At 47.3% G+C, this 27829-nt stretch overlaps 1 protein-coding gene across 1 annotated transcript in view; it reads left to right on the forward strand.

Moving 5' to 3' along the window:
- LOC119431651 (E3 ubiquitin-protein ligase HUWE1-like) overlaps positions 1-27829 on the forward strand; it is a 179786-nt gene that overhangs the window by 107138 nt on the left and 44819 nt on the right. The window contains exons 50-68 of the mRNA XM_049657964.1: positions 572-662; positions 3399-3491; positions 4122-4353; positions 5273-5420; positions 7302-7425; positions 7802-8293; positions 8988-9101; positions 9241-9438; positions 11480-11545; positions 12142-12211; positions 13746-13846; positions 15287-15516; positions 15884-16166; positions 16707-16999; positions 18312-18625; positions 22487-22797; positions 23373-23741; positions 24766-25082; positions 26728-27013. Of these exons, the coding sequence (XP_049513921.1) occupies positions 572-662; positions 3399-3491; positions 4122-4353; positions 5273-5420; positions 7302-7425; positions 7802-8293; positions 8988-9101; positions 9241-9438; positions 11480-11545; positions 12142-12211; positions 13746-13846; positions 15287-15516; positions 15884-16166; positions 16707-16999; positions 18312-18625; positions 22487-22797; positions 23373-23741; positions 24766-25082; positions 26728-27013 (4132 nt within the window). The remainder of the gene's footprint in view (positions 1-571; positions 663-3398; positions 3492-4121; positions 4354-5272; positions 5421-7301; positions 7426-7801; positions 8294-8987; positions 9102-9240; positions 9439-11479; positions 11546-12141; positions 12212-13745; positions 13847-15286; positions 15517-15883; positions 16167-16706; positions 17000-18311; positions 18626-22486; positions 22798-23372; positions 23742-24765; positions 25083-26727; positions 27014-27829) is intronic.

Here is a 27829-nt window from a genome sequence, read left to right on the forward strand (position 1 = left end):
CTTTCATGGGAACCTTGATACTCTTCCCAGGTTACTGTGACATTGTCACAGTAGCATGGGAAGTCAATGTTGACAGACATATTTTTCTCCTGTACGCTAGCTTCTTCAAGCTGTAGTTTGTCTCTACTGCGCTCCTTTTCTGTTCTGTTGAGTGCCCTTGAGTGAAAGCCCTGTTCGGAATTCAATTTAATGCGAACCCTGCTGTCGCAACTCATGGCCAGCAACTCGCTTTAAATTTCATTGCGATTTTTTAAAATATAGCAGTGACCAAAATAATGCCCTTGAATTGCTATGAGTTTGTAAATTTTCATTCCCAGTGCTCGGTGAAATGTGCAGAAACTAGTTACATCGCCTCTTCTCAAATAATTTACTTCGTTTTGCATCAAGATTCGTTATTGGGGACGACCCTCATTATGAACAGTACTGGTTGGGAACCAAAGTGCCCATATTAATGAGGCACGACTCTATGTATAAAAATGTATTTCTTGGCAGCTTCTCACCTAGTCCAACATTATCTAGTGAGTGTGCGTTACTGCACTCCACCTGTCACACTTGTGCCTTCATATTACAGGAGTACCAGGACCTGGAAGAAGCTCTGTTTCGGATGCAGGACCGGGACGACAACCTTTTCTTCCACTTTGAGGAAGTGTTCCCGTCATCCGGTAAGCCACTGTCTCTTGCATTTTCTCTGGTCTTTGTGCCGTCTTTCGGTTACTTTTGGTTTCAGGGGTTCTGGTGGCCCTTTGTGCTGATGGCTATTGGCAGTTGTAATCGAAACCTAGTTAGAACTGTTGGAGTGTGCCTTCTTTAGTTGTCAAATAGGCTTATACAGCAAACTAGGGTCATTTTGAGCTATTTTTACCGAGCTGTAAGTGTTATCGCAGGTCATCGCATGAGAAACCCCAGTAAGGTCCGTGTGTAGAACACAATTGCCATTGGTTGAGCGGGTTCGGTCTACTCACTTTGCATTATCAAAGCCTGAATTGCAAGACTTCAGAAGTAAATTAAATGATAAAGCAGTATTGTTTGTACTGTAAAAATTCTGATATAATACGAGGTGAGATTTGAGGATAGCAGATAGCAAAAAGTTCCTTCTGCGTTTGGTACGAGTGAGGCAAACTCAGCGAAAACATTTATTTACATAGGATTTCGTGCTTCAGTCATCGTCCTCCTCTGCTGCACTGTCTTAGGACAGGTCCTCGTCCGAGAACTATTCCCAGATATAGTCATCTTCTTGTGCTGTGAAGCACTTTCAAAATGCCGCATTTCCTAAAAAGTGCAAGACAGTTTTCCGGGATGCTCACCCATGCCAAAACCACGATGGCACCTACATGCATACCTGCCAACTCTTCCGAATTTTCCGTAAAATGTATGAATTCGGACACGTCTTATGATTTTATGAATGTTGGCCCAGTTTTTACAGAAAACTGGTTTTATTTGTGTAAAAAATATGATTCCTGATAAAGCCACACTGTTGCTGCTGGGCGGGGGCTCTACTTGCGTAGGGGGTGTGTGCCGTAACCTTTATTGCCTGCAGAGTAAGGGCATTTTTCACTCTGCGACGTTGCCTTCATCTTTGACCTGACGTCACTGGTGGTTGGTACTCTCGATGCGGCAGGCAGGTCGCGACAGGCAGGTCTCGCCTGTAGGCATTTCTCACGAGTATGCCTTGTTTTGTTAGCCTCGCTTTCTTTTTTGTGGGACCAGCTGCTGCACCCGGTGCAGTGCGACTCCGGCACTCCGGTGTTTCGTAGTAGCAGCTACGAAGTCTGATGACGTGTTCGAAGCCTCATCAGTAGTAGACTCTATCGCTACTGCCAAGTGTGCTTAAAGTCATACGCCCCCTTAATTACCAGTGCCCCCCCTCCCCCCGGTCGCTAGGAGTTTACTAATTTGAAAGTCTTGATGTTGGCAGGTATGTACATGGCACCTTCTGTAGGCTAGAGGAAGATGAGGATGATGGTGGCCATGCAGCAATAATGAAACCAAAGCTCTGTTTGGCGGAAATTTTAGCTTGGATCCGTGTATGGTACGAGGCGGAAATTTGAGCTGCTAATAAGGGGTGGGGGGAAAGTCCATCTGAGACGCATGTTTTTACGGTAATTGTAGTCTTTGGGTCTGGAAATGTTGGAAGTTAATAGGGTGAGGTATATTACAAAAGATGCAGTCAGATAAACATGTTCGCGATATCTCAGTACTGCGGAGTGTCACAGCGGCTGGATGTAACGCTTTCTTGTCTTCTGGCGTTTGATCAGGCCAATACAATTGCAGCAATTATATTAAAATTTATGTTAGTGGTTTTAGCTCTTAACACATTTCATTTCACAAGTGTTTTATAAAAAAAAAAAGAAAACGTTTAGTATGCTCTACTTTCCTGGTTGGTATTGCTGCTGGTGCTTCTGACAGTGCCAGCCACGTTAGCTGCATTCTTTTGGCCTTTTAGCATGTGCATTGTTGGTGAAGGTGTCAGAATATCATAGCCCATGCGACCACAGCATTGTTGGCGTAATGTAGGAGTAGCCAGGCTGACAGCTGTTCGTGTTACCATTAGTTGCCAAGCCTTTTTGTTTTGAATGAAGCACATGTTTTGTGCTTCTTTCACTGCATGTGTCCCATTGTGCAAGTAAAATCATTGAAGCATCTGTTCTTACATGATGACTAGCAGTTTAGAAATACAGCAGTCTACAACTCTGCAACTTAAGCATAAAAACACCGTACACCTGTGAGCAAAAGTATACGGACCATAGGGTCACCTAAAAAACTGGATTTCTTGGTCATTAACATGCATAAACTGAAATTGACAAGTGTACTGGAAAGTTCGCAATGCCAAGTTTGAACTGCAGTCCTTAATTTCGAGTTATATTCGCGGGCAGAGGAGAAAATCAGCTTTATCGTGGAATCCCTTGTTCGTATACTTTTGCTCACGGGTGTACATGGCAAGAAGTACATAGTGTACATAGGCAAGAAGTAGACATTGTTCTAAGCCATATTTTACCTAAAATTTTCTTTGTCTGTATAAACTGATATGCTAGTTCTACACCATAATTGCAGTCTTAATGGGAGGATTCATCAGACTCTCAGCATTCAGGAGCAGTTCAGCTCCTTGCACTGTAAAGCATGCACTGTTTAAGTGCAGGCCTTCTGGGCAAGCAACCACAGTCTCACTGTTGAGCTCGCAGCGAGAATGAACATGCGAGCCCAACCGAGTTAGTGGGAAAGCACTTGATTGGGGAGCTGGTTGAAAGATGCAGCCGTGCATTGGTGCGGCTGCTTACGGTATCAGCTACATAATAGCGCTAGGTACCTCTCTGGGAGGGTCATGTTGATCTCTAGGTTCTGGACCGAGCCCACCGATTTTCTTGCTGATTGTATTGGGATCATATCCTTTAATGATCCAGGCACGTCGATCATGTTTGGTGGCTCTGAGGGCATCCGCACTTACCAGCTGCCTATTGTTCCTGATGAAAGTAACAATGGTGCCGAGACGACCAGTAAGTACTTCCTTTGCACAACTCCGTTGCATTCGGTTATGTTAGCTTGTTTTGGGGAAGGGCAGGCACTGGAAAGATGGCCCTTAGTTACAACATTCCAATGTAATGTACTTGTGTGCGACTTTTGTAAGGTATGACATTGCAGTCGAAAGGAAATTTAGGGGAGCTGTTCAGTGCCAATAATGCAAAAGGGGCCGAATGCAAGTGTGTTGCTAGCCTCCTTTCCATTAGCCTTTGCCCTTCGTTTTCTCTGCAACGTCAGAGCCGTAATTCTTGGTTGGTCAATTTAAGGGAATACTTTCACATTTGTGCAATGTAATGGCCATCAGAACCCCTCATGGAGCATTGGACATCTCATTAATGGCTTAGTCTGTTGAAGTGCTCTGAAGGAGGTATCCCTAAGGGTGATCTCTTGATAGTAGTGCACCTGGGTTGCTCATGTGTATCAGCACCAGAGGGGAGCTCCTTTCTCTCGTCTGCTCTTGTATGAAGCCGGGCCGAGGTGAGGTATCCCCGCTCGTGCCATTGTCATCAGGGACCAAATCTCAGAGATGGACCTTGTTGCGTCCCCTTCCTGTTTCTCCCCCCTGCTGCCTTACCCTTTCCCTACTCCCCCCTCGCCCCGTATTGGCCGCGCGGCGGTGGCAACAGGTCCGTCGATTCCCCCACCCCCGGGCACGGTGGCGAGCACGCACCCACTTCTGGTGCGGCATGGCGACCCCCAGTCCGGAGGTGGCCCCTCGTCGCGTCTGCACCGGCGCACCCGAGGTTTCCGCACGCAGGGTGCCACGCATGGTGGCAGCAGCGGTACCTGGCATGTGTACGCCAACCGCCACCCCAACCCCCCTGCCATACTACAGAGGTACGTACCCCCAGCTTGCTAGATCTATAATTGAGTGTGCTTGGCAGAGGTCATTGGCAGCCAATAAGGCAACGAAGGTGAAGGTTAGAATTGCAATAAACTTCATATTCTTAATGAACGAAAAAAAGGAATGGAAGTGGAAGAAAAGACAACCTTGCCACTGGTGGGAGTCAAACCCAGAATTTCCACATGACAGCGCATGGTGTGTTAATTGAGCTATGGCAACAGCTGTTCCTCCATTAAGTTCCTTGGATTTTCATGCGTGCATTAGATCTGGGTGCACATTATCTGCTTACTTTAAAACCAAAGAAGTTAGCTGTATGTAGAATCGGGTAAATCATTGGTTATGTGTTTCATTCGGTACCTAATGATCTTAGTAAACAAGGGTTTATTGTTACTGAATGTGTCTTTGTCAGATTTCTTAATAATCAATAGAGAATTAAAGCAGCCCTGCGTTTACTGCAATGTCATTGGCATTGCATGCACAGTGGTTGCAAGCATATTTTTGCACATTCGTTATGTACAGCTATGCTGAGTGTTCAGTGTTTTGCTACAATTAGTGTTTTGCTACAAAGCTGTGAATAATGCGTCTTTCTTTTTTTTTTAATACCCCAGGCACACAGGGCACTTTCAATTGCTATCCAAGCCCGATCAGGATCAAATGTATTGATTGTGATTGGCTTCTTTGCACAAGCTACAGAAGGGAGCTGATCATGGTTATGAAATTTGATCCCGGTGAATCATCACGAATTTACGATGGGAAGTGTCCTGCGTGACTGGAGTATAAGATACGGTGGTTGAATTTTCACTCAAGTTGATAAGCTTGTGAATTACTGAAGTGCCTGTAGGTAGCTTGATGCATTTTGCTGTGCTGCAGCAACTTCTCTGAAAGGGTTTATTCATTCCTTTTCTTGTGCAGGCTGTTAGGTCCCAACACCGCACAGGACATCCTTCAGCTAACGTCAACATTCAACCCTGTCGCATCATCTACCGCCCAGACAAGGGTGGTGTTTGCCAACAGCGACTTCCGGATACTCGCTACCGACGAGGACATTTTTGAGATACAGGCGAGTTCTGGTCTGTCTCTAATGTGGGTATGGCTGGCTGCATAAGAAAGCACGGCTCCTGAGCATTGTGTGAGGCATGATACGTTAGGCCATTGCGCATGTGCCTCCTCTCTATAGAACTGCAGTACAGTCATCGAGCAACGTGTTTGAGCAGCGAAGTTAATGATGCAGTTAAGCATGACTAATGCGAAGTGATGTCACCAACCACTAGATGGAAATGAAGTATATTCGTGGATCAGTGGAGACTTCTTAGGTCTTAGAGCATTGAAACAACTCAATAGACCCTTTTCTAATTTCACAAGTGCACTTCTCTGCACTGCACATTTGCCCAACTAATGGCGGCACCCGTCATCGTTCAAACGAAGACAAAAGTGCTTGTTGGAAATGCTGGGGTCTGTCTCATGCGCATGGCTTCATTATGAGAGCTACCTATACATTTTCCATGTCACAATACAAGCAAACTCTGTTGGTACACGCTGTTTGCAAGAATGACTACGCTGCCATTAGTTCGGCAAACTATCTTGTAGGAAAGCTATCCTTACGCTTATGAAAAGGGCCTACAGTCGCCGACTCATAATTTAAACTCGACGAGGACTGCCAAATCGTCTGAATTATCGGGAGTCCTAAATAGCGGATTCGCCCAAAAATAAGTGGCTTTATTCCACAAGTGGCCTAAAAAGGGGTGCCGTATTCTCGGTTGTTGGGGATATTCGATATTCAAAAATCATTACCTTTTTTAGTATTCGATATTCAATTCGAAATCCACTATTTGGTACACCCCTGTTTTTTAACCCTTTGAGGGTTTTTGCCATACATATACAGGTGCCGCTGATCTTTGCCATGTGGATTTTGACATGCATGTACAGTGCCTATTTGACATTTGATATATCGGGTATTTTCGACACCACTGGTTGTTGAGAGGTGCTTCCGTCTCTGTGGAGTCGCCCAAAGTCATTTGAAACTGTGTTTCCGCTCACCGCAGAACACAACTGAACTTTGTTTTACCTCAGAGCACTCGCTCACGTGGTTGTGTGTGCATCTGCTACCTCCAAGGTGTGCATGGAGGGAATGCTATCGTTCTTTATGGCCGCCGCAAACGCGTTTCCGGTAGCTTATAGCCCTGTGCCACTGAAGCTCAGGGATACTAATGGTTCCTTTTTCTTTGCTTTCGGTTGCGGTTTGTGCATTCCCATACACTGGGGTGCACGCAGTCATGATTTCGGTATGGCCACACACGTGGTGCCTCTTCTCGCTGCGACTGCTTTGACGTTTCTTCTCTAGCTCGTTTCTGACGCCTTTCTTGTTTCAATGAAACGTGTTTTTGGAGCAGCAAGTTGATAGCCATAAATTTTGCTGGACTGTTTTCTCGATCTTGCTGTATGTATAGCATATTTGTGTGTATGCTGTTGGTGCGAGTAAGGCATTTTTTTAATACAAAATACTGCTTGCAATAAATTTTTCCTCCCAATCACCTCTACTACTGGAAATTGCAATAAAAAAAAATTGACCAGGGGAGGTGCACAGTTTGTGCAAAAAATATTTTACCCTCGCAGGGTTAAAAAAAAATTTGATGTTGCACTTGGTGTAATTGATGTGAAATGACAGGAATTTTTCACTGATATCCAGTTTGTTTGCATCGGCTATAAAATTTTAAGCATTTGAAAGTTACCAAGTCTGCATGATCTGCCTGCCCAGAAACTGGCTTTATCATGGCTGGCAGTCTTGTTCACGGGAATTAAATCCCGTCTCCCGTAAAGATACGCACAGTGTAGGCCAGTAGATTTTGTTCAGAACACCACATTGATTGCAGTGTGGGGAGACATGTTTTTCCCTCCCATGGTGAGAGGGCATGCAAACAAGTCGTGTTGGTGCCACGTGCAGGATCCGGGCACATTTGTGTCGAGCAGCGGCACAGGAACCTTGGCCAACATCCCCACAGCCCTGGTGCGATGGACCGAGGAGTCTCGAGTCCTGGATGGAGACAGCATGCACGACTGCGTCGCAGGTAAATGCCGGAGAACCAAGTTGAGCGTTTAGTTATAGAAGTTGACTAAAGAGGAACCTAATGCTTTTTGTCGCAGTGTGTGTCAACGTATACTCGCAGTCAGCTTCTTGTCTTTTTATGGAAGGCAAAGCTTCGAGGGCTCAAAATTGGAATGCTTCAACTATGTGTACCTCATACCAGACCTCATTCAGCCATGTCATGCTTCCTTTATTATTGCTTAGCCGAATTTATTGGCGCTTTTTGGGTACTAAAACCAAAAAACAACATTGTTCAGTGATTGCAATGCCTCTTTCTTTAACCTAACGCATTGTACTTTGCAAGCTTGTATTGCATTGACTGCACTTATCTCACGACAAGCTGAAATATTTGCATGCAGGCCTCAAGCCAGCCATCCTGGAAGTTCTGGAGAGGCATCGAGACGAAGAACTAGCCGAGCGGCGGGAGAAGCGGTGCAAGCTGCAGGAATCGCAACCGGCAGTGGCGACGACATCGTCTGCAGCACCCGTTAGCGCCAGCACTACCTCCACAACAACGGCCACTGCGGTTGCAGCCCAGGCAGAAGACGGCAACCACAATCAAGAGAACGAGCGCACCATGATGCTGTTGGGGCCCTGGCCATCAACGACAGGTGCCTCTTCGACAACGACAACAGCCACGACAAGCAGCCGGAACATTCCACCAGCCGACTTGGACGAAGTGATGGCTGCGGCTTCGTCCCTGTCTGGATACGCTGCTCCCGTGTCACAGCCGCAACCACAGCAGACCTCCGTGACAGTGGCAACGGCGGCAGTGAGCGAGCCCTCGACAGTGTCGGCACGACTGGCAGCTAGGCCACCGCCTGACCCAGAACCGTTGGCGTCTGAGCCAGGTGGGCCGTCTTTGTCATAATGTCTTCAACTAGACATGCTGTGTCCATGCATTGGCCTAATCCTTTATGAGGCATAATTATCGGATGCTTTGTAGATGTCAAACGAGTAACAGCACTGGCAGGATTGCTTGCCTGTGCAGGTCACTTCTGTTAATTGAAACATTGCAGGAGTACGAGAATTGGTGAGTGTATTCAGCGAACGGAGCAGGCAGCAGCAGAAAGAAGGCGCTGCTTCATGGCAGCATGTAGCAAACCATTGTTCTTGTTTTTTTTTCAGCCCTCCTGATAGCTCATGCGTGCCCCTAGTTCCATTCGCCCTGCTATCATTTGCTGTAGTGCCTAAGTGGTGCTAGTGAATGACTACAACCACATCAGGCACTTGTCATTTTGTGTTGTGTAAGCTTTGATTACAGCTGCGCTCGAAGCGCATAGGAGGCGGCCATTTTGAAATGCCGATGGCGATATGGTAACGTAGATTTAGGGTCGTACTCGATTCTAACACGCATGAAATTTTTGGACCCATTTTATCGGGGAAAAAAAAGTGCGCATTAGATTCGAATAAATACGGTAGTTGCCAAGCCAAAGGCCCTCGTGTGTTAGGTGTTTTCAGCGTACACTAAGCGTGGCATCACATTACGTAGCCGGATTTCAGTAGTTGAAAGGTGTCAAGGCACAAACTGTGCATTACTCGCAGGGGCAAGTGAGTCATCCCTGGCTGGCACAGAACGCCTGGCAGCTTCCATCGTGGAGCGGGTGCTGGGACCTGCTCTGTCCATGACGGCTGAACCTGCAACCTCAATGCCACCAGGTGAGCAGGATGGAATTTGCTGCTGAATTTATATCGGCAGACGAGAACATTGCGCTTACATTGCAAGCCGTTACATAACATTGCAAAAGGACTGTTGTCCCGGAGTTTTACCGTATTTACCTGGTACCCTCTCGTCCAGGTGCTCCGCCCATGAGCTGGCTTGAGGGTTTGGGCAGCACGGCACTCTCGGCTGTGGCAAGCGCCCTCCAGCAGTCGAGCAGCTGCGCAGGCGGCCTCTTCGCGGCTGCAAGCCAACCGTGCCCTATGGACACTTCAGAGCCTACAACGACCACCACCACTACCTCGGGTGCAGCGGTGCCCTCTGAGGAGTTCGAAGGTGTGCCCACCAAGTGCTTTCTTTTTTGTTCTTTCAGTGTTTGTCTTAAAAGTGTCTGAACCTGCAGACAGCGTTCTGTGGCACTGAAAGTAAAGCTACAGAGACGGAGCTATTGCACGGTGTGTTACTGCACGAATTGTTCTGGCTGCGTTGGGACAGCGCTTTCGGTTTCTTAAAACAAGTGCTGAATCAGCGTAGCTTCCATTTGTGATAGTTTCTCATCCGCCCGAATGCGCAAGAGAAAAGCAGGAAAATGAAGTTTTAACACTCGGCAGTGTATTTAGTCTCATTCTGCTGTTATAAATAAGATATTTGTTTTCCTTTGCCAACCCGCAGTGGTTGCTCAGTGGCTATGGTGTTGGACTGCTGAGCACGAGGTCGCGGGATCGAATCCCGGCCACGGCAGGCCGCATTTCGATGGGGGCGAAATGCGAAGACACCCGTGTACTTAGATTTAGGTGTACGTTAAAGAACCCCAGGTGGTCCAAATTTCCGGAGTCCCCCACTACGGTGTGCCTTATAATCAGGTCGTGGTTTTGGCACATAAAACCCCATAATTAATTAATTAATTAAAATTGTTTTCCTTTGCCCTGCTTAAACTTGTGCAAATGAAAACGCGGGGATTTTTTCCAAAGTGCACCTACTTTTGCGCGCTTTGCTTCCATAGCTTATCTTTCATTGCTACAGAAGGCTGTCTGAAGTATAGGATACATTGAGTTGGCAAGAAATGTACTGATAAAATAGCTCCTCCGATGCCAATTATTCGTAAGGAAATGTGAGAGACTGTCTTCCATTTATATTGGGGGTAGCAAAACTTAGTGTCCTGTTGTTTGTACAGCTGTGAAGCACTTAGTATTAAAGGTGGGAAATGTGTGACGTGGCAAGTCTTCACACAAACTTTTGTAACAGATGTGCTTTTTATCGAAGAGCCATTCTCCAGGTGTGGGCTTTGCAAGAAGACAAGCACAGAGCATACGCAATGTGGCGAGAATTCCAGATTTAGCCAACAGCATACGGTGTTCAGTTTGTTGATGTCTTTTGATTCTTATTTAAGAAAAGGCAAGTTTTGGAGTGGAATTAATTTTTTTCTGTTCTTTTTAAATTTTTTACATTTGAATAGACGATATGCAAAAGTTCATAATCAGGCCTTCCCACACCACTATCCTCGAACCAAGATGGCAGCGTTCCTGTTAGTAGTGCTGTTAAAGCTTAGACACGCATTTTTAAACCTTGGACAGTGTGGGGAACGGACGGTGGCAGGAATGATGTCACTGACCCACATGCTTCAATTACAATTCTAGCCTGAGGTCCGCCATCTTGGTTTCGTCAAAGGTGTGTGGAAAGCACAATTGCAGGTTTTGCGTATTGTCTCTTGCGAACACATTGTGTGCTTATGCTGGAACAACATAGTACAAGTTGCTGTGCTCTCAACCGCTTTATTTGCCAGTGGCCGTCCTCCAGTGAGGCGAAATGCAAGAGCACTCGGGCATTGCGTAGGTGCACATTAAATAACCAAGTGATCAAAATTAATGCAGGGCGCTCCGCTATGGCATCTTTCATACCCCTTAGTGTTAGCTTTGGCTATTAAATCCCATAAATAAAAGCTGATAATTATTTGGACAAATCGAAATCATTGCCGAAAGAAGAAACATAACTTGACTGAAATAGAAGTTGTACCTTTTGTTAATAAAGAATGTGTGAAGTTTCTTTCCACTAAAAAGGTGGCTTTTACAATGTTGATTGACACGTGCAACTCTGAATTTACAAAAAAACAAAAGTGACCTAGAGAACAGTCCTCATTATGCAATAATACGATGGAATGCTGGGGAGCTAGCAAAAAATCTGAATTTCCTGAGATGTAAAAAAAAAAAAAATCATATTTTCCCTAAACAATGCCCAAGATCCCCAGATACAGGGAAATCTCTGGAGCTGGCAGCATTGCTGTGTGGTTCTGACATTCAGAAGTGAAATATTGGTGTTACTTTGCGATTATGCATTTTTTGTCTTGGTAACTTTCAGCTTTTATGTTTGCTACTTTCAGATGCCTTTATTGCAGATGGCCAGAACCTTAGCACAGACGAAGGAGACAGGGACACTGCATCTCCAGGTGAGGAGGTGGACAACCTTTTTGTGCCTTGGCACATGTAGTCCTCAACCGATAATTCACACATGCTCAATTACTCGGACAGCTCTGTCACACTGCAACTGGCCCCATAGACTTAATGTATAAATACGATGAAAATGTTATTTATCCCTTATACATTACTTAGGCTAATTAATTAGACTAATTCAGCTATCAAGGTGAGCAGAAAGAGCGATACATTTGTTCTGATACATTGCCGGCATGGTGCCTAGCTATGTTGTCGGCGCCTCTTCGAAACTAACTAATGAAGCCTAGTCAATCCAGTAGTCACTGGCCACACTGCCGACTGCTTGAACACTTCGCTCAAATTGCATTTATGAGCATGCGAGCTGGTGATCCTTTGGCACATGCAGTTTGCCTTTGCATTGTGGGGCCTTCTTTGACATAGGTAGTTTGGAGGCTTCTTTAATTGTGGGAAGCAGCCGCTGCGGTTTGGTTTGGTCCAACTTCTTGTGGCAAGCCTATAAATCAGTTTTTAGCCGCAGAGTTTCCCGCTGAGTGAGGCTTTTTTACATCAGATTCCTGGATTTGTTTAACATCCCTTTCTTTGATTTGCACAGACACGAGAGAAGCGGCCGCCATTGTCGAGGATGTTGGCTCCGAGGGATCGCAACAGCCAGCCGAGGAAGTGTAAGTGGGGACTTGTGTTGTACTTGCTGTACTTGTGACAGTGGCAGTCTGTCACAAGTACAGCTTTGACGGTGTTCTAACCTTGTAGCTGCCCCAGCAGTTTCTGCGGCAATGCAGTTTGTCAGCACTGAAGTAGCAGGTTTGTACAACTGTGCTTACACCGTTTTAACGTGTCCTCGATTGTAATTTGCACTCAGTTCATGTCCAGAGGAATGGAAAATGCATTGTCCTTGACTGTAATGTACACCTCGAATTTCGTACTTGAACAAATGCGATACCAGCTATAAGTGGACACCAGCTATGGGTGGTGTTCATTGATGGAAAACTTCCGACACCTACAGTACATCGAAGCACAGCCTTTGAGATTGGGAGACAGGATTTGGACATCGCCTCTCGAAGATCTGATTTCGTACATCATTCTAGCACACATGTCATATTTTAGGTAATCCTTTAGGAAATATGTCCGATACTTTTTTTACGCCCTAGGGGCCGCAAAAGCTTCTGAAAAAATGACTGTGTGCCTTTTACTACCACCAAGGCCTCAAATCGCCGCAGGCACATCCGAAATAGCTCTAAAGGCCTGCCAGTACGTTTACTAAGCGTATCAGTACTCAGGCTGTGATAGGAGACACTGGGCGCACGCGTATATAATTAAGGAATACATACCATGTCCAGTGACAATTGCCCCTTCCCACGCATGGTATGCTTCACCGCAATACTTCGTGTATGCTTCACCATGTAACACTGCTGTTTTGAGGCGAACCTGACTTTCGGGAACCGGCATTATGCAACGCGCCGTGCTTTCCGAGCTTCGAAGCCATTGGCGGGAAGTACAAAGGCGGAGTCGGTGCCATTGCTAACAGCGGCGCATTGTTTCAATGAAAAACACTGCACCGAACAGAAAGAAGTTTGGTAGCGAATGTCGAAGCAGCTAGGCCTAGGGTTGCCGCGGTGGTATCTACGGCTGCCAGAGGATCTGCGTGCGAGAGCGTTGGTTTGAATCAGTGAGATAATCAAAATGGCGGCGGCGGTGGCGACTTTGGGCTGGATTTATTGGCAACCCACTAAAAACAGGTACAGCCTCATAGCCTGAGCGTTGTCTGTTGGCCACATCGAATCAGTGAGATAATCAAAATGGCAGCGGCGGTGGCGGCTTTGATCGATGCCGTCGAACCTATGGTCGTGACAAGCATTCCGGGAAATCGGACGGCGAAGGCTTTTGCTTCCGAAATTTTAGACATTTCTTATCATTCGCTCTAGGGGGTACATAATGGTGCCGCGAAGGCATCCAAATTATCAGGCATGTCCGTAAAATTGGCCGTCGGGAAAATCGGTTGTTGACTGTAGGTGGTGTGCATTAGAATTCGGTAAGTACGGTATGTGCCCTTGAGGTGCTACATCTACACTTGTGTAAGTCAAGGTGACACCTTAAAATTGAAAGAACTAAAGAAAGTAACAATGTTTAGTAATCATTGCACGCGCTTTTATTGCACTTTCGCACCACGAAAACTATTCTACGTCCACTGCTTTGCAGGGAAGCTGGGGTTCCTGTGCCAGCACAGCCACCTCCAGCACAACGTGCTGCCGATGCAGCCGGGCCTTCTGTATCGAACGAATACGCAAGCATCTTGGGTGGTAAGTGCTTCTTGCTTCATAGTCGCACACCATTGTTTAATATACTCGCTTGTAGTAGGGAAGTGTGGTCTGCTGCTGTGCCTTACATTACAGAAAGCGCCTTTTGTCCTTGCAAGGCAAGCAAGCAATGCATTTTCATTCATGACCTTCACCGGGGATACGAAAAAAATGAATGTGGTGGGTGATTTTAACCCAAAGTGAAGGAATGCACTTTCAGTCTGGTACATATTTTTTTTATGTTGTAACTGTTTTACAAGCTCATCACATTCGTTAGGTTGAATCCAAACGAAACAGAAGTTCACAGGAAGATTGAGGCTTGAAATGATCAACCGGTGGTTGAACAAAAAATATTGCTAAAGTCACTGTTTTAACAATGATACTGGGTCTAAGTGCTGGCTCCAGTGACATTACCTTGTTCAACCAATCATGTTACATTGAAGTTCTACAGTAGACTTCCATTCATTCGACTCTGGTTAATTTGATTTTTTGGTTAATTTGATCCCGGCCGAATGTCTCAGCCAGCACCCATGCATTTCTGTGGGCCCAAACTTTCATCATTTAGATCTTAAAATTGGCCTTCGCCAGATAATTGAAAAAAAAAAATTTTTTTTCGGAGCTGTTGTAATTTGGGAGTTATGGTTATACGGCAGTGGGGTGTTATATGTGGGAAAATACGGTAAGATAGCCAAGAGCCCTAGATTACGTCCCCAGCTTGGCGCGCGTCGGTATGTCATGCCACAATGATTCGCACAACATATCGCATTACATAGATTTCAACTACATTTGAGTCTGCCAATTCTACTGATTTTGGATTGTACATTTTCACGGTTAGCACATTTTTTCTCATGTTTTGTCCCAAAACGTATGAAAGAGGTTCAACTGCTTTTTTTTTTTAATATAAATCAGGGCAAATTACTTTCAGGTACACATTTTCTTACTTTAGATTCACAAACATTTGGTTTGCATTAGAATCGGGTAAACACGGTAATCTCGTTAAATCTTTTTGAGAATTGACGGCAAGGCTACACATGATGGGCCCCTTCTTGTTGATCTCAAGTGCCTCTTGAATCCCCTGTGGTTGCTTATCTTGGTGGCTGACTTGGCCCTAATTTAAGTGTTACCGGCTGCCTAGCCTAATGCAAGGCGCATTAAAAAAAAGGGAGAAGTCCGCCTCCTCTCTTCGGAGGTGGCATGCCATTTGACTGACAGTGTCATTCAACAAAGAACTGTTTGCCTGAAAGGCACAAAAAGCATACCGTAAATCGGGAGGGTTGAGTGCCCAATCTCTGAAATAGGCTCACCAGTAACGTCATAATTCCTTTCCTTATTCCCAGGAAAAGTTACATGCATGAACACCCCTTTTAATTGATGGCCTCTTCAATTTCCCCTCGAATCTTATCCGTGTTGTTCGCTTGTTGTGCCTTTTCCCTGCGGTTGCAGATGTGGAGATTCCCGAAGGCGTGGACCCATCTTTTCTGGCCGCCCTGCCCGAGAACATCCGGCAGGAGGTGATAGCAGAGCAGCTGAGGCTTCAGCGGCTGCGCACGCACGCCCAGCAGCAACAGCAACAGCAGCAGCAGGCGGCAGCCTCCTCTGCTGACGGCACTGCAACCTTCACAGAGGTCAACCCAGAGTTCCTGGCTGCCTTGCCTCCCAGCATCCAGGAAGAGGTGAGGCTCCCTCGTCTTTTGCTGCAGTAAATACCGTATGCACTTGAGTGAAGGCCGCACTCGCTGCGTCTAGCATTGCAAGACGTTGAGAAAAGGTTCAAAGTGGACGCCCTAGTAGTGTACAGTTGAGCGAGGAGGTTAACGTCCACTTTCGAAACAGTGTAAATGGATGGACTGACAATGAAAGAAGTACACAGGACAAGTGCCAACAGCGGTCAACGCTTGTATTCCTTATCTGTACTGGAAGGGAACCCGATAGTAATGCGATAGACAGACGTTCATGCTTGCCTTTGTTGCCAAGCTTGAACTAATAACGCTAGTGGCACCCAACGCAGCGTCACCGGTTATGCTATGTGCCCCTTCACAGGTGCTGGCGCAACAGCGTGCAGAGCAGCAGCGGCTAGCCGCACAGAACTGCAACCCCGATGCTCCCGTGGACCCGGCCTCGTTCATTCAGACCCTGCCGCCAGGGCTGCGGCAGCAGGTGCTGGCCGACATGGATGATTCTCTGCTGGCCCTGCTACCGGCAGAGCTGGCCTCTGAGGCGCACTCACTGCGGCGGGAACTTGAGGCCCGTCACCGGCAGATGCAGGAGCGTTTCTTCTCCTCCCACGGGGGCACAGCTCTTTCGCGCATACTCCGGTCGGCAGGTGAGTGGCACCGTAAAGCTGTGAGCCTGGCACTCTTGCGACATAAAATGGGCCCTGAACCACTTTTTATCGAAGTGGAGAAAGGCGTTTTAAGTGGGAAATAATCTCTTTCAGAAGTACTTTGCCGCAAAAAGTACTTCAATGCATTCAGCAGAAGCGAGCCGGAGTGCGCTTAGCCAGTGGGCTCGTGGCGGCACCCCGCAGCAGCCGTGGTGTAGCCGACCGCGGCAACCAATAGCAGCCATGTGTCGGAATCCGCTCTATTACGAAATAAAGCGTCCAGAAAAGAGTGAGGACCATGGCTTCTGTTGAAAAGAGAGCATTTGGGAGAAAGGCGACTTCGCGCTCCGCTTGCGAGCTCCACGCACTGCGGACTATGTTATTTCACCAAGCCCGAGGGGTGGTTCGGGCCCCTTTAAGACATGTTACACCCTTTGGGGAATTTCTTTGTCTTACGACAATAATCATCGAACTATCTTTGGCAAAGGATATGCAAGCAAACTCTCGAACGTGTCTGTACCTCCTTTTTCTCGCTTTCAGCGGGCCGCATGGGCACACGCTACACGATCCACACGGTGCCGCACCACCGAGGCCAGTGGACGTGGAATGCGCTGTCTTCCCGGGGCGGTGCAGGTGGCGGCTCCTCTGGCGGTGGTGCCCTGGGCCCGCCAACCTCTCAGCAGGCTCGTGGCCGGCAGCTGCTGGACCACGAGGCCCTGGCCTGCCTGCTGGTGCTGCTGTTTGTGGACGAGCCACGCCTCAACACTGGCCGTTTGCACCGGGTGCTCCGCAACCTCTGCTACCACCCGCCCACACGACACTGGGTTGTCAAGGTCAGTGCCTACGGCAATCATTTGAGGTTGGGGGAGGGAGGGCGGTGGCCAGCCGAGTAGTCAGTAGCTGAGGAGCCGTTTCATGAGAGGGAAGCCTGCAGAACGGTGGGCAGGGGTTGTATTTTCTGACAGCTTTTGATCATTGGCTTGGACACATTGCCGTGCGATAAGAAATGTGAAAGTGGTTTGAGCCTACGCAGCGCTACACAATGCAAGCCCTGGAGTGCCTTTGGCAAGCACTCTCTATTCAATTCAAGAAATGCAGAATATCAGATGCAGTATGTAGGGCGACGTGTTCTGACCCGTAGGTGGCATTAAAAAGCTCTTTTGCAGTGTTGATAACTTTACATCCCGTGAAAGTAAATTCTGCAGATTTCATTCTTTTCTGGTTTCAAGAATCGGAGACATGCTGCTGCTTGTTATAAAATCAGGTGCATGTTAAGTTTGCTTACTCCAACTCGTAAATATGGTAGGAAATCTGTACTGCTGCCTCACTGTCCACTAGGCAGACATGTCATACGATGCAGTAACACCTTGTGCTTGGACAGGCACCTTTCCCTCACACAATTTTCCAATGGAATTCTCCGAACCCTATCCACTGCCTACTCAGTGACAGTGCTTCTGAATCTATGTATATTTTTTATGCTCACTTCAATCTTGTATGCTTTCACATACGCCTGCCTTGCAAGAGCTACAGTAGAATCTTGTTGATAGGATTTTGCATGATACGTTTCTTGGGATATTTTCATTTTCCCCCAGTCACTATCTTACAGGAGCAATGTTTTTCTGATTATACGTTTTATTTTCCAGTTCCCATGAAGATTGTATCAACAAGATTCCACTGTATATCGCAATCTGCAGTATGTACTAAATAGATAAAATTAAAACTTAATGCACATCAGATTTGGGGGGCAACTGCAGTACCGTAGGTTCTTACTCAAAATTAGTAAGCATCAAATTTAGTGCAAAATTTATTTCTACTCAGTATTCAATTTGATATCCAGCTGCTTTTTTTCTTGATTCTATTCAAAATCTACTATTCTATACTCGCACGTTATCAGTAGATTCATTTGTAGAGACAAGGCTTAAAGGACGTAAACTCTTATCACGGCAAAAGCCAGTCTGCTTTATTGCTGCTGCTCGATAGGCTTTGTCTGTCTCAGCCCAAGGGTGCCATTACACATGCATTATTCTTAAAACGCTTTTACATGGACCCATACCACTAGGCAAGACCATACTCAGCAGCCATGCAAATGTTTCTAGCCGCCGGCCAAGCATTACCTCATGTGCCCTTTCTTTTCCCTGTGCGCAGTCCCTGCTGTCCATCTTGGAGAAGACGAAAGAGAACAAGCCCCTGGAGGCTGGGGGTGCCTCAGTGGACGGCACTGCGGGCGCCAATGCGGCCAGTCTCGGCTCGCAGCAGCAGCAGCACACAGCCCGAGGCAAGAAGCTGAGCAAGGCCCAGTCCACTGGCCTCCAGCAGCAGCAGCCGTCGTGGCTCTCCATCAGTCTGGACGCCGCGCTGGGCTGCCGCACTAGCGTCTTCCAGATCGTGCGGCATTGCAGCAGCCGCCGCCCCTGCCCACAAGTCACCATCCACCCCCAGGCGTCGCCGGTCGTCTGCCGGTGAGTTCGCCTGGTCTCTCGAGCTTCCCGAAAGACCGTGCAAGGCGTAGAGCTTTCTCGTGAAAATTACTAGAGGTAACTCGGCGCTAGTGTATACACGAGCTACAAGCATGGCGGTTCATCTAGCTCAGGAACACGATGGTTAGTGCATGGATTTTCCTAGCCATCATCCTTCCGAATTCAAATGGCCTTGTGACTTTGCAAAATGACCACATTCCCAAAAATGTTGCATTATAAAAGCAACAATTAGCAATGATTACGCATGTCCACCAAGTCTTGTTGTCTTCATTTGGAAAAATAGGATTGCATTGAAGTTTGAGCCATTAAAGACAGTTAAATCGTAATAAAGCCACAAGGACGTCTGAAGCCACAAGCACGAAGATCAGACAAATCCATGCACTCGCCACCATTCCTGTGGTAGCTGAACAATCGCAGCACCAGAGTTTCTTTGAGTAATTTTCGCAGGAAACATTATGGTGTTACATGTCTGTCCTGATTAGGGTAGCCAGCCATCCCAAATTTATTGGGACAGTCCCGACTTTTGAGTAAATGTCACTTGTCCCTACCTGACCCACTCGGGGACAGCAAATTGTCCAGACTGCAGAATTTTTTTTCCCTATTGGATAAGAAACGATAGACCAGATTTCCTTTTTATAATGCCTCACAGCTTGTTTTTGTCGTCGTTCTAGTTCTGTTGTAGGTCCCTAACCGTTCACAGCTCTATCCATATTGGTAGCCGTGCTAGGCAATTAAACTAGGCATACACCTCTTTGGTTGTGAATTGCGATATAGTAGGACTAAAGAAGTAACTTTTTTTGCACATACCGTACTTATTCGAATATAAGGCGAGGTATTTTTCCAGAATCTTCAACCTCGAAGCCACCCCCCTCCATATACGCGAATTTTGCCTTTAGGTGTGGCTTCACGACAGTGCGAATTTCGCCACGTAGTGTGGCTGAACGGCAGCGTGACTTTCGCATTATAATGTGGCTTTACAGCACTATGCCCCACGATGCCGTAAAGCCACATTAATGCAACATTTTTTTTTTTTCTTGGGTCCTTCAATTGGACACCCTTGCCTTATAATTGTGACCGCCTTGTCATAGAATAAATACGGTACAGGGGTGGGACTCCTGCGCCAATTGCGCCATTTTGATATAAATGCAAATTGCTGCGCCAAGCTGCACAAAACACAGAAAGTTGACCGAAATTGCGCCACGCTGCGGCAGAACAGCTTCGGCATGTGTGCTCAAGCAGTGGCACCGAACAGCGAGCGGATTCATTTTTTGAAAAATAGTGCAGCTGTTCAAATTCCGCTCATCGCGGGACGGCACCTCCCGCACAGTTTCTCATCTATTTTTGCGCTCGTAACACGAGACTTTTCTGCGCTTCCGGCAAGGCGCCGGTGCATGCGCAGCCACTCCCGGCTGGAATGGCCAGGTGGGCCCAGCGGCATGGCGCTTCCTAGTTGAGGCACAAAACAAAGTAAAGTAGGCTGAGGGCGCTGCGAGCAAACTAGATATTAGAGGCGCACGCTGTAGTGGGTTCAGCGGACAGGCCGGTATGACGTGAAACTATTCTAATCTATTTTTATGCCCATATGGGCGAGGCCTGAGCCATTCAGCGGAGCTGTTTAAGCCGGAGGTTAGCCCGTATAGCGTAGACCAGAAACTGCACCTGGCGATGACGTCACTGCGTTGCCTAGCAACCACTTGGCGTGCACACCTGCTCCGTCTAGCCATGACGTCACTTCGTGTCGCCTAGCAACCACATGTGCCTCGCTTCGCCTAGACACGTCAATGCTTTGCCTGGCCGCGTCTTGAAACGCGTCGTGTGGCCAAGCGAGAATCTGTGCAGCGGCGCGCCGATCCGGGAATACCGTGCCGAAGCTGCAGCCGAGAAGAGGCGTCGTCGAGTCAAAGATCCCGAGTTTCAAGAAAGAGAATGCGAGAGTCTGCGTTTGAGTATCCAGCGTCGTCGGGATAGCGACCCTGGCTGTAGCGTGGTCGATCACAAGCTCCGCTGTCTGCTCCAGCCTTGCACCACTAGTGCAAGCTGCACTCATTTTTTACCTATCACGAATGTCTAATGGCGGATTTGGAATAAAAAGTAGCAGTTTCCGCCCGAAAGGCAAAGCATCAATTGCAATAGCAAATTAGCAGACAACTATACGAAATAGGGATAGTAGTTTTATACACCTTTTAAACTTTAAACATTCACTTACTAACTAAATCAACAAGCATGTGTCACGCGCGCACAGGCAAGCATGAATCCAGCTCGCTCGATGACCGCGGAAATTCACTGCCAAAGCACTGGAGTGAGGTAGCGCGGCAGCAGCAGTGAGCAAGTTGACCTTCGTGCTGCTTCTTGCTTCAACGCAAACTAAGCAGTGAAAATGCAGCGCGCATGAAGCTATCGGCACTCGCACTCTGTCCCCCCCCTCACAGATAGCTTTCAAGATAGGGCCTGCATGGCTGCGCCATTCGCAGCAGCAGCCGCAGTAGAACCTCCCCCCTCTGCGCTTTCCTCCCTTGTGCATGCGAGAATGAGCCGCCAGCTCACCCTCGCACATACGGCATTCGGTGCGCGGCGATGATTTTATCGCCTCTGGACTTTATGTGGAACATCACGGCGACAACGACGGTAGAAATGCGCCTGGAGTGTCCACATAATTGCTGTCGCAATAAAAATAGATTGGAATGGTTTTACTTTACACCAGCACAGGTTTGGTTGCGGCTCTCTGGGTCTGCAGTGACATATGGCGGCGACCCAGACATTATGTTACCGTGTCGATTGGACCGCATAATTTGCAGACATTCTCCACTGTCATCATGAGCGTCGACGTTGGAAGTAGTTCAGTCGTATTAGCATCAATGTTTTCGGCTTTACAGGAAAGCATGCGCCGTGCTGCCACTCGACCCACTCTTCCATATTCTAGTATGCTATAGCTACAAAGCGCGCTTCTACTGTGCGCTTTATGCTGGTTTATTATGTGTTTCGTCATGGTTTCGAAGTGCGCTGCCATATTCCATTCCACCGAAACTTAGATTGATTGGCAGACTCCAAACTGTTTCAAAATCAAATTGTCTGCTCCAAAGTGCTCCGAAATGAAATTTAGGCTGCTCCAAGCGGCTCAAAAATGAAATTGTCTGCTCCAAAAATTGCTTCAAAATTAATTATGCGCTGCCATATTTCATTATGCCACCAAAACTCCGATTCGCCGGCTCCAAACTGTTTCAAAATGCAATTTTTATCTACTCCAAAGTGCTCCAAAATGAAATTTTGTCTGCTCCAAAACACAATTTCACTTGCTCCAAAAATTGCTTCAAAATGAATTAGGGCAGTCACACCCCTGCGCATAGACTGGCAGCTTCTGGCACTGTCATCGCCAGCTGCTGTTCGATTTTTTTTAATATTTTTTCTTACGTTCTTGTGTAAAGTAGGGCCTTTCTATTCGACTTCGGTGGCTTTACATTTACTTGGCCGACCTTCTCGAATACAGTTAACTCTCTTCAATGCATGTGCATTGCCTGTAATAAGCCTCTGGTGCTTTGCCTGTAATGACCTGGCTTTTTGGAGGGCCTGTGCCTATGCTTCTAATTGTGCTACATCTGATCATCAAAAAATGTTGTAAGCTTGTGGAAGTAAATTTTACACATCATTATCGTCATCATTGGCGTTGTCAGTGTAAACCCATAGCTGAGCATGTGCACCAGAACAGTTCAGTTCAAACACACTCGTATTGCTGTGCGAGCTCATGTGCATTGATGAAGACTGCAATTTTCTTTCTCTATCTCACTTCTTCTCTAAATATATGTATAACAATGAAGGCCTGAATTGTGGAATTTCCTCTCTCCCCAGGCATGTTCTCGACACACTGATCTCATTGGCCAAGAGCTTCCCCGTCCATTTCCTCCCGGAGAAAGTCCGTGGCGGACCGCCGGGTGCACCGCCAACTGGCAAGACAAATGCGGGCGGCGCCAGTGCCTCGTGCCGCCCGTCATCGCGGTCAGCACCCTCGACATCGGGTGTGGCATCACCCCTGGCTGCCGAACCGGGCAAGGACGGCGACTTCTGGAGCGTCCTGGTCCGGCTCGACTGCAACGCGTCGGGTGTCAGTGCTGGAAAGCGCACCCCGAAGGCTGCACCGCCGGAAGAGGAAGGCAACGCCGGTACGTAGGCATTGCACTGGTGTCAGTGCTCGGAATGAAGGGTTGCATGTATTGCCTCTCAGTTTACGCTGAATACTATTTTCAAGAAATTAAACCGGTAAGATAGACTGACAGAAATGAAGGAACGAGATGGCTGGCATAAATGAAATGACCAATGTAAATGAATACTCGGAGAATATGCTGTTTTCATCAGAACAAAAGATTTCAGGCAGCTGTCGCCTGCTATACTGGTTCCCCATGCACTGTGCATAAGTCTCCCAAACTGTTCTCGTTGTCTCGGGTAGCATCATTGTACCTTCTGCGCACTAATGCTGCTTTTGATAAGTTTTTCTTATCTTCACAATGGCTGTTGACCTAGCACAACGTTCTTGTCACTGTATCAAGTCGGTCAGTGTTCCTGCTGCCTGAAAAAAAAAAGGAGAATTAACGTTGAAAAAATGGCGTAGATAGGCGACACTGTAGGAAAGCTAGCATGGCGCAGAGCAAGAATATTAAAAAGTGTGGGTTATCGCCATGCTTGAAAGAGTCAATCCCCGTTGGTTGTGCATCACTCGTTTCGACATCTCCCTGTGCAGGGTCTTTCGAGTCATCTCCCTTGGCCCAGCTGATCTCGCTGCTGGCGCACCCCGTCGTGAAACGGAGCTCCGTGCTGACAGACCGCCTGTTGCGGCTATTGGCACTGGTCTCCATGGCGATTCCAGACCAAGAGAGCAAACTACCACCACCTGCTGCTGCTGCCGCCGCCGCCGCTTCCGCTCCGGCAGCGGCGTCTACGTCCAACAACACCGCCACGCTGGACCTTGACGGGGCCCTGCTGGGTCGGGCAACCGAGGTTCCTTCGTGCTCTCGGCAGGAGCAGCAGCAACAGCCACAACAGCAACCACAGCAGCAGCTGCCTTCACAGCCGCAGCCACAGCCGCATCACCCCCCTACAGTTGCCGAAGGTGGGTGCACTTGATGCTCCTTCTGCTTGATTGGTGGAATGTGCAGTCATGTTACTGTCGAACCTCTGTTTAATGAGCATTGCAATTAAAAATTACTAAAGTAATTAAGTTCATTCTCCTCGTCGGTACCAGGGCATAGTGAATACAGTGGAATCTCGTTGATACGATCTTCACTGGAACCGGAAAATCAAGCGTATCATCAGAAAATCGTATCATCCAATGTATTATCCAACCATATCATATTATCGGGAAAAGAAAAGAAAAAAGTATCATTCCCGGAAAACGTATTACCCAGAATCGTCATAACGAGGTTCCATCTCCTTCAGGCAGTGTGTGCACAATTGCGTGTGCTGAGATGGTGCATCAAAAAAGCAAGAGCGCCAAGGAAAATAATGATATTTAAAATCTGTTGCATGAATCTTGACACTGCTTATTGGACCTGCGTAGGCTTGTGCAAATATCAATTCTTTGTTTTGAAGTTAAATAGAAGTGAATAATGTTGAATGTTTGTAAGGGCTGCACTCTTTCTTGGCATCATTATTGCTGTAGCATAAGTAATAAAAATGAAAATGCCAGCCGTGTTTACGACGAAGCCACCGATTAGTCAATCAAGGTTGACATCATCAAATGTTTATGAAACTTCTACAAGATGGAGCTGGGGACGTTACGCTCGATTTCTTAAAGCAATGTGTGAAGTTTTTTCAATGGTTCGGATATTTATTGCATGATTTCAGCAATTCAAAAGTTCTTTTAGCATTGTCACAAAATGTCAGTGCATGTGTGTATCATTACGCGATAATTTTGGCCCATGAAATACAAACAAGCCTTGTTTTTTAGAAAAAGTAAGGTTGGATGCATATCTGGCCTAAACAAAGGATTGTCAAAATTTTTTTCACAAGAAAATTAAAGAATGCAGCAGGGCGTTAACCTCGATTTCCTGGCAGAAGTGATGTATGTACCAAGCATGCTCAATGCCACCAACTTCTTATTTTCGATCTAAAAAAAATAGAAACTGTTAATGCAGCCCTGGCATCATCGGTCGCTGCAGCTGCATCAGCAGCAGCAGCAGCGGCATCGGCAGCAGCAGCATCAGCAGCAGCGGCATCGGCAGCATCGGCAGCAGCTGCAGCTGCATCATCGCCAGTGCCACCGGTTGTGCCAACTGCACCCGTAGCACCAACACCCGTGGCACCGGCACCCACTGCTCCGGCACCTGCAGTTGCGGCACCTGCTGCAGAAAAGGCTGCCCCAAGCAAGCCCATGGAGGTTGTGGCCATGGAAGACGATTCTCCACATGTGGAGAGTGTGGTGCTTGAACAGCATCTCAAGCTTGCAGTCGAGGTGAGTCATCATCAGCCTATTTTATGTCAGTAGTGCTGAGTACATACACAGCCCACTCGCCTTGTTTTAGAGATAATCTGCCGGCGTGTGCAAAGAGAGGATGTGTCGCGATGGCGTGACATCGTGCGCGCTGTCTTCCTGCGCGTTTAGTATTGGACGTTGCGTATTCGTTTCGGATACACGTTGAAGTGAGCGAGAGGCAGGCGGCGCATTCTGTCCCAGCTGTCGGTGCTTTTCGTGATAGCGTCGTCCCACTGCGGGTGACACTATCAGCCTCGGGGACAGAGTGGATGCAAAAGTGTGGCTGGCTTCGCTTCGTACGGCCAGTGTGAAGATATCAACATGGCGTGAAATTGTATCTTTTGTCACAATCTCTCAAATATAATGAAATGTTTTTGTTTTTTTTTTTCTGATTGAAGTTTGCTTTTACCGATTGCCCGATAGTTTGGAAAACTTGCGGACCCCTTCTGTGTAAGGAAAATCCATTGGCAACTATACTTGTTTGCATAAAAGGTTTAATTTCATTATAAAGAAACTTCAAAATAACGAAGTGAATTGCTCATTTTACAGACTTTGTTATGCCAAGGTGTAGCTGTACTAGAGAAGGGAGTCATGATTAAATGTGTGGGGGTACTCCCCAACCTGTAGCACGTTCAATCGCAGCTACGTAGGGTTTGAGCGAATAAGGCAATCAGCAAGTCAACTCTACGTTTATTGCTGCGGGCAATAAGGCACACTTGCTGAGGGAAGTCTACTCTGTATAATAAGTAATAAATAGGCTTGCCTCGTTGCGTGCGATAGTCACGCAAGCGAGGTCACTCACGGGTTACAGCAGGTAAAATCCGTTCCAGCAGGTTCGAGGCAGGGACGCCAGAGAGCGCTCTTTTATCTCCCGATGGCGCTCTTTTACCTCTTTTTATCTTTCATGAGGAGAATTGCCTCCTCGCCCGTCAGATACCTTCCCTTTTCCCGCGAGGGTACCCGTGTCGCGAGAGGAGAGCGAGAACCGGGAGAGAGCAAAGTGCCTCTCTCTCTTGTCTGCGCCGGCTCCCGATGCGTGCGCACAGCGACGGAAGTACATGGGAGAAGATGGGTGCATGGGGTGCTCCCCACAAATGCAGGCTGTCTCCATCTTTTCTATTGCCCAGTTTGTTCTTCCTCCATGAACAAAGAAAATGCAGATGTAATGAACTAACAAGAATGACATAGGTGGGCGATAACTAAGCTGTTCAATTCACACTGGTCAGCCTGCTGAATATTTCAACTTTGATGTATGTTTATGTACGCTGGCTCACGTAGTATCCTGCCAAGCCCAACTAAGAATTTTCACGGTTGCTGGTGGTGTTGAATTGCATACCTGAAGCATTGCCTAGAAGAGTGTCACTGTACATTGGACGTGTCTGCAGCCAATGCAACGCTACAGTGGAACCTCGTTGATACGATTCTGCATAATACGTTTTTCGGGATTATACATTCTTAGCTGGATGATACGCTTTATTTTCAGTTTCCGGTGAAGATCCTATCAACGAGGTTCTACTGTATCTGTTCTGTGGTTGCTCCAAGCATCCACTGAAGTACTGCAGTGGGCTAGCTGGATGTTTACTACATAGAGTTCTTTGCCGTGTTTTGTGCCCGTCTATCCCAGACGCTGACGTCCAAAGCCTGCTCGGAGGAGGGCTTGGAAGACGCAACATCTCTGCTGCTGCGATTGTCGCGTGGATGCCCCTCTGCGCGGCAGGTGGTGCTGCGGCTGCTGCTCGAGGGGGCGCGGTCGCTGGGTGCCACCGTTGAGACCTCCATCGCTGCCTTGCTGGCCGAGCTGAGAACTCTTAATGCACGCCTTGCCTCCGAGCGCCTTGCCTTGGAGGAGAATGAGCGGGACGATGCCTATGCTGCGGGACGAGGTTCTGCTGTGTCCTCGCCACAGCCTGGTTAGTCCTCTGGGTTGCATGACTGATGGGTCGTGTAACAGCCCAAAATGCCCACTCCCCTTTTTAACTGCTGCCCTGACCAGACAAGGGCGCTTGCATCACAGGATGGCCAGTGCTATTCATTATGAGCAGAGTGATTCATTCTCCTGATTTGCCTAATCACGGATTGATTTGATTAGGCATTTGTGTCACGCAACAGTGGCGTGGTGCATTGCCCAATCGGAAAGAAATGAACGAATGTCATTTTCTTTTTCTTCTCTGGTAACACACTTCATTGTATTTTTTGGGACTGGCCCAAGTTTCGGGGGGTTTTCAGGGGCTACGACTCTTTCCTGCGTTAAAGTAGGGGTGGGGAAATACTCTAATATCACTGAATCAAATTGAATAGTGAACGTTTGAATAATTAGATTCCTGAATTGAATATCTACTATATATCTGCTAGAAGTGCTATATAATGATAGCACTTCAAGTGCATAATTTGGATGGGGCTGTATTCGTCAGACAAGATGGCACTGCAGTTAGCCACTACAGTTGCATGTAGCTGCGTCTGATGCCTAGCGTAGTTACCGCGGCCGCCGCGAGGGTGCTGTGACTAGCCAGCTCTCTCCAGTTCACTAAGAACAAACGTGTGCTGCCATTTGCGGGGGCAAAATGCAAAATCATCTCTCAGTTACATTTAAGTGCACGTTGGAGAACCCTGGGTGGTCAAAAGAAACCCACAGCCCTCGACAACAGCTTTACTCAATCCACTGCACATATTCGGGACGTTAAACGCCACAATTCACTCGTAATTTCTGTTTCAGTCAGCCGACAACC

Source organism: Dermacentor silvarum, chromosome 10, assembly GCF_013339745.2.
Source record: "Dermacentor silvarum isolate Dsil-2018 chromosome 10, BIME_Dsil_1.4, whole genome shotgun sequence".
NCBI classification, from domain to species: Eukaryota; Metazoa; Arthropoda; class Arachnida; order Ixodida; family Ixodidae; genus Dermacentor; species Dermacentor silvarum.